At 43.1% G+C, this 12205-nt stretch overlaps 2 protein-coding genes across 4 annotated transcripts in view; one reads left to right on the top strand and one right to left on the bottom strand.

The window, feature by feature from the left end:
• Positions 1 to 8703, top strand: part of LIMS2 (LIM zinc finger domain containing 2) — a 48727-nt gene extending 40024 nt beyond the window's left edge. The window contains exon 11 of the mRNA XM_014258287.2: positions 8685 to 8703. The gene's annotated coding sequence lies outside the window, so the exon portion shown is untranslated. The remainder of the gene's footprint in view (positions 1 to 8684) is intronic.
• The window catches only part of MYO7B (myosin VIIB), a 49557-nt gene that overhangs the window by 9689 nt on the left and 27663 nt on the right, over positions 1 to 12205 (bottom strand). For all 3 annotated transcript variants that reach the window (XM_088060864.1, XM_088060863.1, XM_088060865.1), the window contains 13 exons: positions 11873 to 11999; positions 10399 to 10518; positions 9341 to 9514; positions 8707 to 8934; positions 8094 to 8261; positions 7389 to 7506; positions 7168 to 7294; positions 6270 to 6439; positions 5389 to 5570; positions 4459 to 4586; positions 3770 to 3927; positions 3094 to 3247; positions 1246 to 1401 (listed from right to left, as the gene is read on the bottom strand). In XM_088060864.1, the coding sequence (XP_087916990.1) occupies positions 1246 to 1401; positions 3094 to 3247; positions 3770 to 3927; positions 4459 to 4586; positions 5389 to 5570; positions 6270 to 6439; positions 7168 to 7294; positions 7389 to 7506; positions 8094 to 8261; positions 8707 to 8934; positions 9341 to 9514; positions 10399 to 10518; positions 11873 to 11999 (2010 nt within the window). The remainder of the gene's footprint in view (positions 1 to 1245; positions 1402 to 3093; positions 3248 to 3769; positions 3928 to 4458; positions 4587 to 5388; positions 5571 to 6269; positions 6440 to 7167; positions 7295 to 7388; positions 7507 to 8093; positions 8262 to 8706; positions 8935 to 9340; positions 9515 to 10398; positions 10519 to 11872; positions 12000 to 12205) is intronic.

Below are 12205 nucleotides of genomic sequence, written 5' to 3'. Positions count from 1 at the left end.
TACTAATCTAATCTATTCTATTCTATTCTAAACAGATGCAAGTTTAATCTTAGGAAAATAACTGCTCTTAGATGACAAGATTTGTCTTTGTTTCACTTCCCATCCCCAGGCTCCAGATCTGGGGCAGTTTAGCAGATAAAATTCTCCTTCCAAACAACCCATTCTGCTTTCCCCTCCCTATGTGCTCTCTCTAAAGAAGCTCTGTATGGCTCAACAGGGCTTAGATCATGAATAGCACATGATATAGGGAGGCAGGAATTTTTAAGTCTTCTCCATAGAAATAAACGATGAATAGCATTCCTTGCCGCGCATTTCAGAGACACTTCAAAAGCGAGTTCAATGTGTGATGACATTTCCCCAGCAGTTCCAAACCCCATCCACTGCAAGGGGGATATCCACTGTGTTAGTGTTCCCCTAGAGCCTGACCCATGGGGCTCACAGGCCAAACTCATGGCCCAGCCTGAGAGAAAGGGGAAGATGGAGGAGCTGGAAGGAAAAATCATTGGGCAGATTCTTTACTGATGAGGTCTGTGGCAGGCAAGTGGTAAATCACAACACCATCAAAAGGGAGAAGGCTGGAGTCAATCTTGATGTCAAAGCTTTGTTCTCAGAGGGGCAAGCTGGGTTATTCCAGTGCTTGGAGGACTCTACGGAAACCTTTCTCTGCAGTTCCTGAAATCCTGTTAGCCCTTCCCCTCTCTCTGGTCGTGTCAAGTCCCTTTGAACAACAACTGATTTGGAAGTTGAGGAAGCACTGTGGGTTGGGGGTCTTGTTGCTTCAGCCAAGTGGATGGAGAAGTGCCTTGCTGCGAGCAGCCAGGTAAGAGTCAGGGCTCTGTTCATTTGGGATTTTTCAAAGAATAGGAATTGATTGTACTGATCCTTTCAACAAGGACACACTGCCTCACCAAAGAAAATTAAGGTCAGGATATCATCAGTGACATCATTCCAAGCTGCATGCCCTTTAAGATGCTTGAAATACCCAGCTCTGGGAGTCAAGTAATTATATGTGGTGATGAACTTTTGAAAATGCTGCTAACTCTGTGAAAGAAAAAAGTGAAACTGATACAGACCTCTCTTTAATGGTTCAGAGTCGATAATGAATGTGAAAAATAATCACTTAAAAAAAACAAGATGTAAGGAGAAAAGGAAAGTGACAGTCACACTATTTTAGCCCATGTGGGTTTTGGGACCTGATTGTTGATATTTGAATACTTTGGGCTGGTTACATGCCAGATTATTTACCTCATTACTGTCTGAATCCTCCGACGGCACCCCGGGGCCAGTGTTTCTTTCTGACGTGTCTCTATGAACTTCTGGGCGTGTTTGAGCAGTGACTTGCTGGGTGGGAAGAGGCCAGTGCAGAGCCAGAGGAGCTGCCAGCCCTTGGTCTCACTGTACCTGTGAACACAAAGCCAGCAGTTCTGCTACAGCCACATACAATTCTCTGTTTGACCACACACCAGCTACAGGGAAGAGGAATACACTCCTATCATGGTCCCATTCTGCAGAGAGCTGCAAATCAACAGAGCCTTCACATGTATTCAGATCATGGTTTCTCAATGGATATATTCACGTGCCCTCTGCACTGGCCAGCTTTGCTCAGGGCATGAGCACTTTACATACACTGGCTTCCCCTTATATGTACTCCTGTTCTGTTCTGAAAAATGAACATGTTGATACCATTATGTAGTGAGGTAGATGCAGTTCTTAAATGCTCCAGATCAAGATAGTACTATTTTTCAGGCAGAAATCCAGTTCTTCCAGCTTCTGCATCTGTGAAATCTGCCAGCTGAAACTCTTCTGGCATCTTGCCCTCACCATTAAGAAGGGCTCTGCAGCTTCGAGGTGGTCAGTCATTCTGCCCCAAAGCCAGGAGCAGAACACACTTCAGCTGTGTCCAAGGATTGCTGTGAGATGCTCACTGGTGTGGTTTTGGTTGGGAAAGTCAGCATGTCTGGCTCTGAAAAGTCATCAGACTTCACTGAATAAAGAAGTTGTGGCTTCTTTATTCCCATGTACTGTTCTAATGTTCTAATTTTGCAGATGAAGACACACTATTTTAATTCCATTTATACTCTATAGATGAGTGTTTTTTGTGTCTCTGTGAGAGCAGGACATGGTCCACAACACAGCAGCCTGGGAAGGATGAAAGATTTGTTTCTCTGGCTGCTCCAGTGAAAGTATATGGAAATAGCCACCTTTCAAGCATTGTGCTTTCCACATCAGTGATCCCACTCACAACAGTTACAAAATTGGTGGAATACATCAGGCATGGCACTGGCACCATGGTTACAGACTATGCTTGAAATAGCCTGTAAGATTCACTGCTTGTAAGGGAATTTACCATTCAACACTGGCACACATCATGAAAGTTCCACTACATGTAATACTTGTGGAACAGTAAGACAGAATATAAATAAATAAATAAATAAACACAATGCATTCAGAAACAGAATGCAATTCATTTTCCCTGAAAGTAGATCAAGTTATCATTTTCTGAGTGGAGAAGAAAACGCCAGCCTATTTCAGAGACTTTTATGTGGGCAGGTGCCTCTGAAACCAATCTGTTCTGTAAGGCAGTTATGAAACCTAATTAATTTATACTCAAAAGTATTTATTAATTGGTGCTAAAAATCCAGTGGGTACTGTGTTTGTGTGAGAGGGGAATGCTGCCATTGGGAAATTTAAATGGAGAGTTGTCAAGGCAGGCACTGAAGGGATGCAAGGACTATGCAGTGCCGTGTTTCCTCTGTAGACTGCTTCGGGAGCAGGAGAGCCTCAGTGACACCTTGCCTGCCTCACACCACAAGGAGATGAGCACAGAATGCTGATGGGAGCAAAGCAGCAGCTCAGGGGAGATGATTGATGGTGCTCTGTGGCCTGTCCCTGCCAGGGAGTAGTCCTGAGAGCTCCACAAAGGTGAGCCCCACAGCACTGCCTGGCAAAAGGGAGAAGGGAAGCTGTTACCCCAACATTTGTGTGTCTTTCCCCTTCCCCCCACTGCATCACAAATGCAACAGGAGTTCCTAATGCCTCCTGCACTTGAGGCCTGGCTCTGCAGGAGCAGGGTGTTTGCACTGAGGTAAATACCTGTTTCTGTTCTCAGTCAGTTGCTTCATAATCTGACAGTAAATCTCATCCCGCAGGATCTCCTCCTGGATGGCTGGCACAAATATCTGGTCAGTCACTTCCACAGAGGAGTGTGCCTGTTTTGAGGGGTAGTCTCCCATGAATTTCATGATGGGTGAATGTGCTGTTAAGGAGAAAAGCAGGCCAATTTTGGAAGGTAAATGGGAAGTTTCATCTGGATTCTAACATGTTAGTGACTTTGTTGATGTCTGTGTGGCAAATACTGGGAGGAAGGTCTGGAGCATGTTCCCTGTCTGTCCCCTACTGCCTTCCCCTATGCAGCAGTTGCTGCTTGGCCATGATTGGTACTGTGCCAGTAGCTGCTTTCTCTGGGCATATGCAATAAATCTCACTCCTAAAGCCACATTATTATTAGTAGTATTAGTACTATTAGTATTATTAGTATTATTACTACTATTATTATTATCATTATCAGTAGCTGTGGAGTACTGGGAGGAAATAGGAATGTTTCATCTGTAGACAAGGAAAACAGATTTGATCTGCTCCATCTTTATGCCAGTGTATCTATCCCCTGTAAGGTGTCTGAGATATCTGAATAGAGGTAGTTTAGTGGACCTAGCTAACTCTCCCTTCCTCTTAGTGTTCTCAGATCCCAAAGAAAGAAGAGAAAGGATATCAATGAAGGCCTGACAGGCCAAATCCCGAAGATCAGGGTCTGTGCATGCTCTCTTCAGCAATGGCTGTTTCAGAGGCTCCTTAGAATGTGCCCACAGTTGACTGTGCCCACGGGATTTCTGAAGAACAGCTTTGCTGATGGATTCCTTCTCAGGAGTCCTGCATGAAGACAAGTGCAAGCAATACAAAATTACTGGATCGGTGTTGCTATGAACAAAGGTGGTCATTATTGCAAAGTAATATCTCTAGACCTATTCTTTCACAAGACAGTGATCTCAAATCTCCTTTGATTCTGTCGGTCAACAAGAGCAGGGAAATGTAGTTTCCTGTATATCAAAAAGGTAGGAGACTTGCAAAAAGGAGTTTTTAGAAAACTAATTTTCCCCTTACTTTCTGAAGCCTGAGATGTATATCCTCACTAGTTGGTAAGTGCTGAAGAAGGGGTGGGAAGTAAGAATAGGGCCTACTAGAAGAGGTCAGTCCAGCTGGAGTTCTTCTACCCTCCCCTTTGTATTTCTGCAGACTTAAGATACAAATAGGCCATGTGCCAGAATCTCTGTATGTCCAAAGTTGCAGGGAACAAAAAGAAGAAACCAAATCAGAAATGGGAGATGCCATTACATAATAAGCTTTAAGGATTACTGATCAATAAGAACTTTTCTAGGGCATACTCTACACAGAGAGCTTCACCTGAAGTGTTCGTAGGAGAACTCCTCCAGGGTGTAAGGCTTCACCTTGATATCCTCTTCATCAGGTTCCTCCATGAAGGAGTTCTGGGAAGCTGTCCTCCTCTGGTCTGGAGACATCATCAGCAAACTCTGGAATAGCACAGCCACATAGAGATATCACACGGAGACAGGTCTCTGCACGCACTGTCAGGTGCTACTCAGCATATATGTGCAGGTAGTCCTCTATGCTGCCTGAGACCTTCTGTCGCAAAAGCAGCATCTCCAGAGACTCAGGATAGACCTGAGAACAGTTGACTCAAAGATGCAATTTACATAGACATAATAGTAATGGACATTAAAATGATTATGATTATCCAAAGCACAACACATGCTTTACAATGCACCTGCTTCTCTCTAGTGTGTTTTGCCACCAGTTTTTCTGCTTTTTACCTGTTAGCACAGGATCCAATATACTGAATCTTCAAAACTGAAGACAAAATTATTAGCAGAGGCATTAATGAGAAACCTTGGCTCCCTCAAAGACCATATTCTCTTTAAGTAACCTGCTGCACTCAGAGGTTCTCTTGAGGCATAACGTGATCGCCACTCAAGCCCAGAGTGAAAGCAGGAAAATTCAACTGCACACCCATACCCATTAATTGCTACCAGTTCCAGGCACTGAAATCTCCCATGGTGAATAGACTGGATTTTGGGGATTTTTTTAGTCATTGCTTTTAGGCAGCTACAGTCTTCTCCTTAGTGCCTAGGCTAGGTTAAATTTTGTTTTCAGACAGGACAGAATTAAATGCTTTGTTTCAGTGGGAGGTATAGGACTTGTCTGACTTTGGAGGGACAGTTATCTTCCAGTTATAAATTCCAGTTATAAATATAACCATATTAACATTTTTATCTTCTTCCAGTCTTTTCACAGGGAGTGCTTAGCTTTCCTTACCAGCACTTGACTAGAGGGTTTTGTGAGGGAAGGAATGATGTAGATGTCTTCCAAAAATACATTCCCTGTTTTGCCTGTCCTTTCATTCTGGGCATAGATCCAGCCAGAATCTGCATCCAGCCTTTTGTCTTCGGTGAAGATTAGCAAGTCTCCCTTCTTGAAGGACAGGATGCCAGGATCTTCTGGAAAACAGAATAAGGGGATACTGTTCAGGCTTGACAGCCTGAGAAAATGCAGAGGGATTGCAATGTGAAAGACAAGGGAATTGTATTTTGAAGGCCTGAATTCAGTTTGCAGTAGAAAGTGATTTGTATAAATATGGCTAATTTTCCAATAATACTTCAGAGAAATCACTTGTTTCCTCTGACACCCTGACTTTGATTCACTGAGGGCAATGGCAGAACTCAGTTTGGTTCACATGAATGCTGACTTTCTGTCTAGACTGGCAGCAAAGCATGGAAAGGGACTCAGTACCTGTAAGTAATTAATGTTTACATTTAAAACATATCTGTATATCTGTTTGAGCCACCTGTATTTCACAGAAAATTCCAGTTTACTGCCTCTGTGAAACTCTTCTGTGAAGTATTCCTAGCGAGCCCAGATCAACTTCCTAATATAATCAAACTGAGCTCCTGGACGCTATACTATCTAAATAAAATATATTTATATATAAAGAGGAAAAGGAGGAAGGAAAGGTTATTTGTGTGCAAAGGTACTGAATCCCAATGCCTTATGCTTGGCATTGCTGTGCTGATGCATCCCCCTGGGAGCAAAGGGACTCTTGATGAAGTTGTCCCTCACCTCTTTGAGCACCTTCAAACAAGTACTGTGGATTCTTTCATGATTTCTTCCCCACCCTGTAGAAAAGTTATGAGACTTACCCTGGGATTTTTTCTCATGCATTGCCACAGCAAATCGTGATCTTTTCTTCAGTCCTTCCAGAAACATCACCACCAGTTCAGCAATGACAACGCTGTTTACAGATGTCAGAACAAACTCCTCAGCACGAAGGGTGATGAGAGTGCAACTCTGTCCAAATGACTTCACTGCCCTATGTATTATTGAACAGTTTGTTACCAGAGCATCTGAAGAACTTACAGACCCATCTGTGAACACAGCCAAGGCACGCACACCTCCTTGCAGATAACTCCCTTACAGTGAATCTTGGTAGTTCCTAATTTGCCTTCCCATGAGCTGGTAGGTGTGAAGGACTGAAGTGGTTCAGCTTTACTCTGCACTTCACCATGTTTTGTACAAATAGGCAAAATACAGACAAAAGAACACCCTTCTTTTGGAGTAACTTGACAACTAATTAAATCTCCGGCAGTCCTCTCAGGGAGCTTTTCTATGTATGTAAGACCCTTTTATCCAAATGACCTGATGGAAGGATGTGTGCCATAAGCAAGCAGTGGTCAACTGCTTTTCTCAGTGATCCTGTTTGGTCCATGACACCCAGGAAGTGTGTGAACTGCCAGCATGCACAGCAGACAGTGGCTTAACTGTGTCAGTTATTTGGGCCATTCTTGTCTCAATGCCCGTCTGTGCTTCTTACACCTTTCTGACCGAACAGGATGACTTAACACCAGCTGGAAGGATCCAGTCCTTTCAGTATTTCCTTTACAGGCTGCTCAGGAGTTTTCCCTTTCTGTTTCCCAGACCTAGGCTAAACCACCTTTCCAGGCACAGATCAAATCACCAAAGGAGGTGGCAGAGAAGGTACACCCTTTCAGAGTATGGAAGAGATGCCATCTTCAGATCTTGTCTTTCTGTGGCCCTCACCTGTTGGTGTGGATTCCAGTTATCTCTGGGAAGGTCAGCTCAAGGAACCGCTTTTCTGACTCATCCAAGAAGCAGATGCCTTTCCAATTTATAGCAATGATGAAGTGGTTCTTTGGCAAGCTGGGTCCTGAAAATACAGAAAAAAAATCCTTATCAATGCTATATGAGTCTTCTCCTATTGATCTTATATCTGTCCTCTACTCCTAGGCTACAGGTATTACCTGAAAACTTAGTGACTTCAGAGAATCTGGAAAAAAGCAAAGGCCACTGAAAGCGAGCAAAATCTACAAGTTGCTCCTTCACAGTCTGAGAGGAGAGATGGTCTTGTGTATATGGGGCCTGCAGGAAAATAACACACCGAAGGTTTTCTCAGTAAAATCTGGTTTGCATGATCTGCAGACAATAAAGAACAAGCCCAATCCCAGAGATCCCAACAATCCTCTGCTGTTACTGGTATCAAGGGAACTTGGAGAAAGTAAATCAGGAATGGTCTCCAGGGAACCACATGCAGCTAAGAGTGCCCACAGGCATCTGGATTCCAAATTTCCCTCAAATCCCCACTGACCTGTTCAGAGTCTAACATACCTTGGATGCCATAGAAATAACTCTGGTGATCCATTTCTAGATCAAAACCAGTATTCCATCCCAAGCCCTTCCTGACTTGGTTGTCAGATGGAAAATAGAACCTCAAAAGCTACTTTATTCAGAGATTTAAATGTACTTTTTCATTCTTCCCCCTTGCTCTTCATACAGAAGTGTGAATGGAAAGGTTTTCTGCTGCCCTAGACCTAATGAGCTATTTGGGATCTACAAACTAAGCTGGTTTTCCTTCTTCCCCTATAGACTATACATAAATGAAAATGGTGAAAGAAGCAGAAGCTGGTGCTCAAGAGTGGTTACCCAACAGTGCCTGACAAAGCTCTTACCTTAGCATGTGCATAGGTTATAAGGCTCACCCACTTTTCCAGGGGCTTGGACTTCAGCTGTTTTACTGGGATACAGTCATGGAGCACCTTCTGCACAAGTTCATTGTGGATGGTATCTCCAAATTGGATATAACAATATTTCGCACCTATCTCCACCAAATCTTCCTCCTGAAACAATTAATCCATAAAAAGAGGCCTAGAAGGATGTCACAAAGGCTAGATAGCCTCTTTCAACCTTTGAATCATTTAGAAATGGGGTTTGCTCAATTTTTGTCTGTATAACCCTTAACAGTCACCCAGCATAAGGAGGGATGAACTTCACACAATCTTAACATTAGAGAGATTATTAGCAAAGATATTTTAAAGTAAGACCCAATTTACTCCTTTGGACATGCCTCCAAGTTCCCATGTGAACTGAAAGTTGCGGGGAAGGAGAAAGTATTAATTAGAACTGCCAGTGTGACAGCTGGCACAATCACCTGGACAGGAATTGTTCATTAAGAAGGGAAGGGTTGCTCACACTCACTACAAACTCAGTTCATAGTCCTGCTTTTTCATGTGAGAAGCATTGATACAGTTTTGTCTCTTTAGGAGGATGAATCAGGAGACCCACCTTCTCACAGCGGTACTCCCCAAATCGAATGCCACGGATGACTTGGTGGTAAATGAGATCAGTGCTGACAGGATCCTCCCGGGAGTTGTGCCAGGGGGTGAAGATTTCCTTCCGGAAGTAGAGGCGCCAGGGTGCGTGGCGTTCGTGTGTGCCCCGCTCCTTCACCAGCTGCTCACACTGAGAGATGGCATCCAGGATGTGGTCTCGGCCCCCGCCCAGCGACCAGACCTGCCGCAAAGGGACACTGCATTTACTGCCATGCCTGCTCTGGCTCTGCCTGAAGGACAATAAACACAAAGCTCCTGGCCTCCTGACAGCAAGAAAAACTCCAAAAAGGTAAGCAGATGAATATGGGAGCTGTATGTGGTAAGTGGATGTATTTTTAGCAGTCAACTATGTGGCAAAGAAAACCTTACAGGGCTGCAGCAAGAATTGCTGAGTTATGAGCCAACAGAAAGGCAGGATTATCAGGTCTTGAGACCTGAATCCAGCTGGGATTCAGAACCAATTTGGTTTCAGTGCAGGACTGAGTTGAGAGTGTTCCAGAATTCAGGAGTCCTCAGTGAGGCTGAGTGGGCAGCAGCAACTCCACAGAAGGAGAAGGGAGCTTTCATTCTATTTTTCTACACTTTACCTTATCAAACACAGCAATGTAGAGCGAAAATCCAAAGACATCCTTCAGTTTGGTTTTATCTGCTATGAACTGACAGATCTCTTTGGCAGTGGAAGCAGAGTCTGCGGGGATAGTGATGCTTTGGCCATTCATCAGGGTGACATTAAACATAATGGGTTTCTTCTGCTTTGTTGCCTGTAAGTCAGAGTTAAATGAAAGAAAAAAGTTATGGACAAACCTTACTTTCTGCTGAAGAATGAAGAAGGCATTTAGATTTAGGAGCTCCACACCCTGTACAACCTGTACAGCAATCTTTAAGTGACTCTCCAACACCCACACAGTTTCTTCAAAGTATGGTGAGTCATAAATATAAATTACATCCCTGGAGCAGCACTGGACTTCTGTTTTCTCTTCCACACAGCTCAGGATAATCTGATAATCACATAAGCTGATAATCACATAACAGTGCTGACTGATAGACTCTTCATGAGCCACATTTGTCCCGATGACTTTTGGGAACAGCCTTACATGCATCAGCGGAGAGATGGCCTGTAGCAGGTACAGTGCCCAGGAAGATTTGTGTTAAGCAATAGGGTCACTGAAATTTAGGGAGGAATTGAACTCAGGTCTTTACTTGAAAGGGGAGGGGATGTCATTTTTAATTACTAGGGTGACATTTAATTACTAGGGTGACATTTAAAGGAAGTGGAGATATATAGCAATATAGTACCGTTGTAGTCCCTTCTTCCTTTCATTTTAAAAGCATAATCTTTGCTCAGTTCTTTCTGAAAGTGATAGTAAGAGTTTTCCTCAGGAGGTTGTTCCTGGCCTGTGGTTCCTGAGTGGATGGAGGTATCTCCCTGCAAATCATCTGCTGCTGCTCTTCTGCATTTAGGATAACTGAATAGCCACAAGAGGTGTACCCAAGGAACTGCCCAGACCAAGGTGGCTGGTCTTCAGTCCCCTTGTGCAATTGATTTCCATGATTTGATTTAGGAACGTCTGCTATTATATATACTTACAAAAAACAGTATCAAATGTCCCAGATCAATATGATTAAGCCAAAAGGGAGTTGCTACCTGAAGTTCCAGCCAGCTGGGAGGTTCAGTCCGGGCCCCATTGCTGTAGGTGCGCCTCAGACGCTCAGCACAGTATGGAGCATAGCCTGTGGGCCCATGGTGGATGAAGTTCAACAGGTACTACATGCACAGAGAGGAGAAGGAGTTAGGAAACATTAATCCACAGAAAACATTAAAAACCTTCTTCAGCTGATACACTAGATTAGAGTGATCCATTAGCTTTAAGCTCACCAGAAAATATTAAAGATTAGGGTTGGAATTAATGTCTTCAAAAAGGAGGCTTGAGACTCTTAGTTTTCACTCATTCTTCAGAACTTTCAGTCCAAAGGGAGAGAAGACTTGTGTCAGTCTATCCACCATGTTTAATTACATGAGTGGTGGAGACTCTAGTCTTACGGTTAGGTTAGAGCAAGAGTTCATGTTTTCAACCCAAAAGTGTGAAGTCTTATGACCTGCTGTACGAATGGAAGAGCTGGGAGGGGGGCTAATGGCAGATTAGGTCTAATGATAATATATATTTTTAGTTTTACCAAGTTCTCTGGCAATATGAACTGAAATCCACTATTAAAATTGGACACTTGAAAAGATTAATGGGATAAACTGAGCTTTTGGAGTCTGCATGGCTCTTGGATGACACAGACTTGTATTTATGTATCTGTATTTAATGCAACCATGGTTATTTTAATGGTTAAGAATATTTCTAGAGGTAGGGTATGGTCATGTCTTTCATGAATCCTTCAAGGTTCCAAGTCTTTGAATGAAGACTGGTGTCAAAATATGCCTATGGATTGTGACTGGTTTGTTCCAAGTAGTGTCCATTTAGCAGCATTTATGACTAGATTGATCATTTGAACTGAGTGTTAGTAAAGCAAGGCTGAAGTTTCATGCGTATCCATGGATCCCGTTTGCCACTCAGATCCAGGAGGAAGCCTCATGTCAAGTTGGAGCCACAGGCTGAGTTTTTATCCTGTGGTGAAGTGGCTTTATCATCTATTTAAACTTGGAAATTAATAAATAGTTAAAAAGCCCAAATATCTCTTGGACTTTTTTGGGTTTAGATATATAGGGTAATAACTGATAAAACTTGGGGGTGTGATTTTATACTGGCCTCCTGAATGTATTTAATCACTAAGGTTGTAACTGGAGACACCTCTTGGATGTCTTTGGCTGGAAAGGCAGAATCAGAGAGGTTAAAATTTGCCAGATCCCTTGCAGATTATAGATCTAAAATGAGAGCTGTGATGAATTACAGAATCCAGACTGTATGAGATGTAATGAAAAAAATTAAATGTCAATGGAACGAGAATTTATTTAAATTCCCAGATAAGCATATGAGATGAGAAAGTTTCTGGTGAAACCACAGCACTAGCTGCTCTGGAAGCCAAATATTTTATGTGGCTGTCAGCATCAAAACATCAAAATACCAGCTCAGTATGAGGCGTGTGAGCTGCTGTAGGAAAAGTTAGCAGTGTACCTTCACAAACGTGTCTGAAGGAGGAAAGCAGCCAAGGCAAAGTGACAGAAGGATCCAGCCACGAGCATAGCTGCTCCTGTTGCTGTTTTCAGTGAGTTGTTTGCAAATCTGGCAATAAATCTCATCTCTGTAACAAAACATGTGAGAGCAACAGATAATTCACTGTCTGAACTGTCTTTGGCTAAGTTTTGACTGCAAGCTTGGCAGGATTGCAGCATGATGAAGTAGATCTGAGCTAGGTTCAATCACGATAGCTAGTATAGCACCCTAATGCACCACAGGAAATAAATAGCTTTGTTATGGAAAAGGATCCAGGCACACCTAGGGCCTTTT

Source organism: Pseudopodoces humilis, chromosome 11 (genome assembly GCF_049639895.1).
Source record: "Pseudopodoces humilis isolate 2021_Gansu_Grassland_sample_001 chromosome 11, ASM4963989v1, whole genome shotgun sequence".
NCBI lineage: Eukaryota > Metazoa > Chordata > Aves > Passeriformes > Paridae > Pseudopodoces > Pseudopodoces humilis.
Note: the sequence above shows the minus strand (reverse complement) of the source record. Positions and strands in the feature narration are given on the sequence as shown.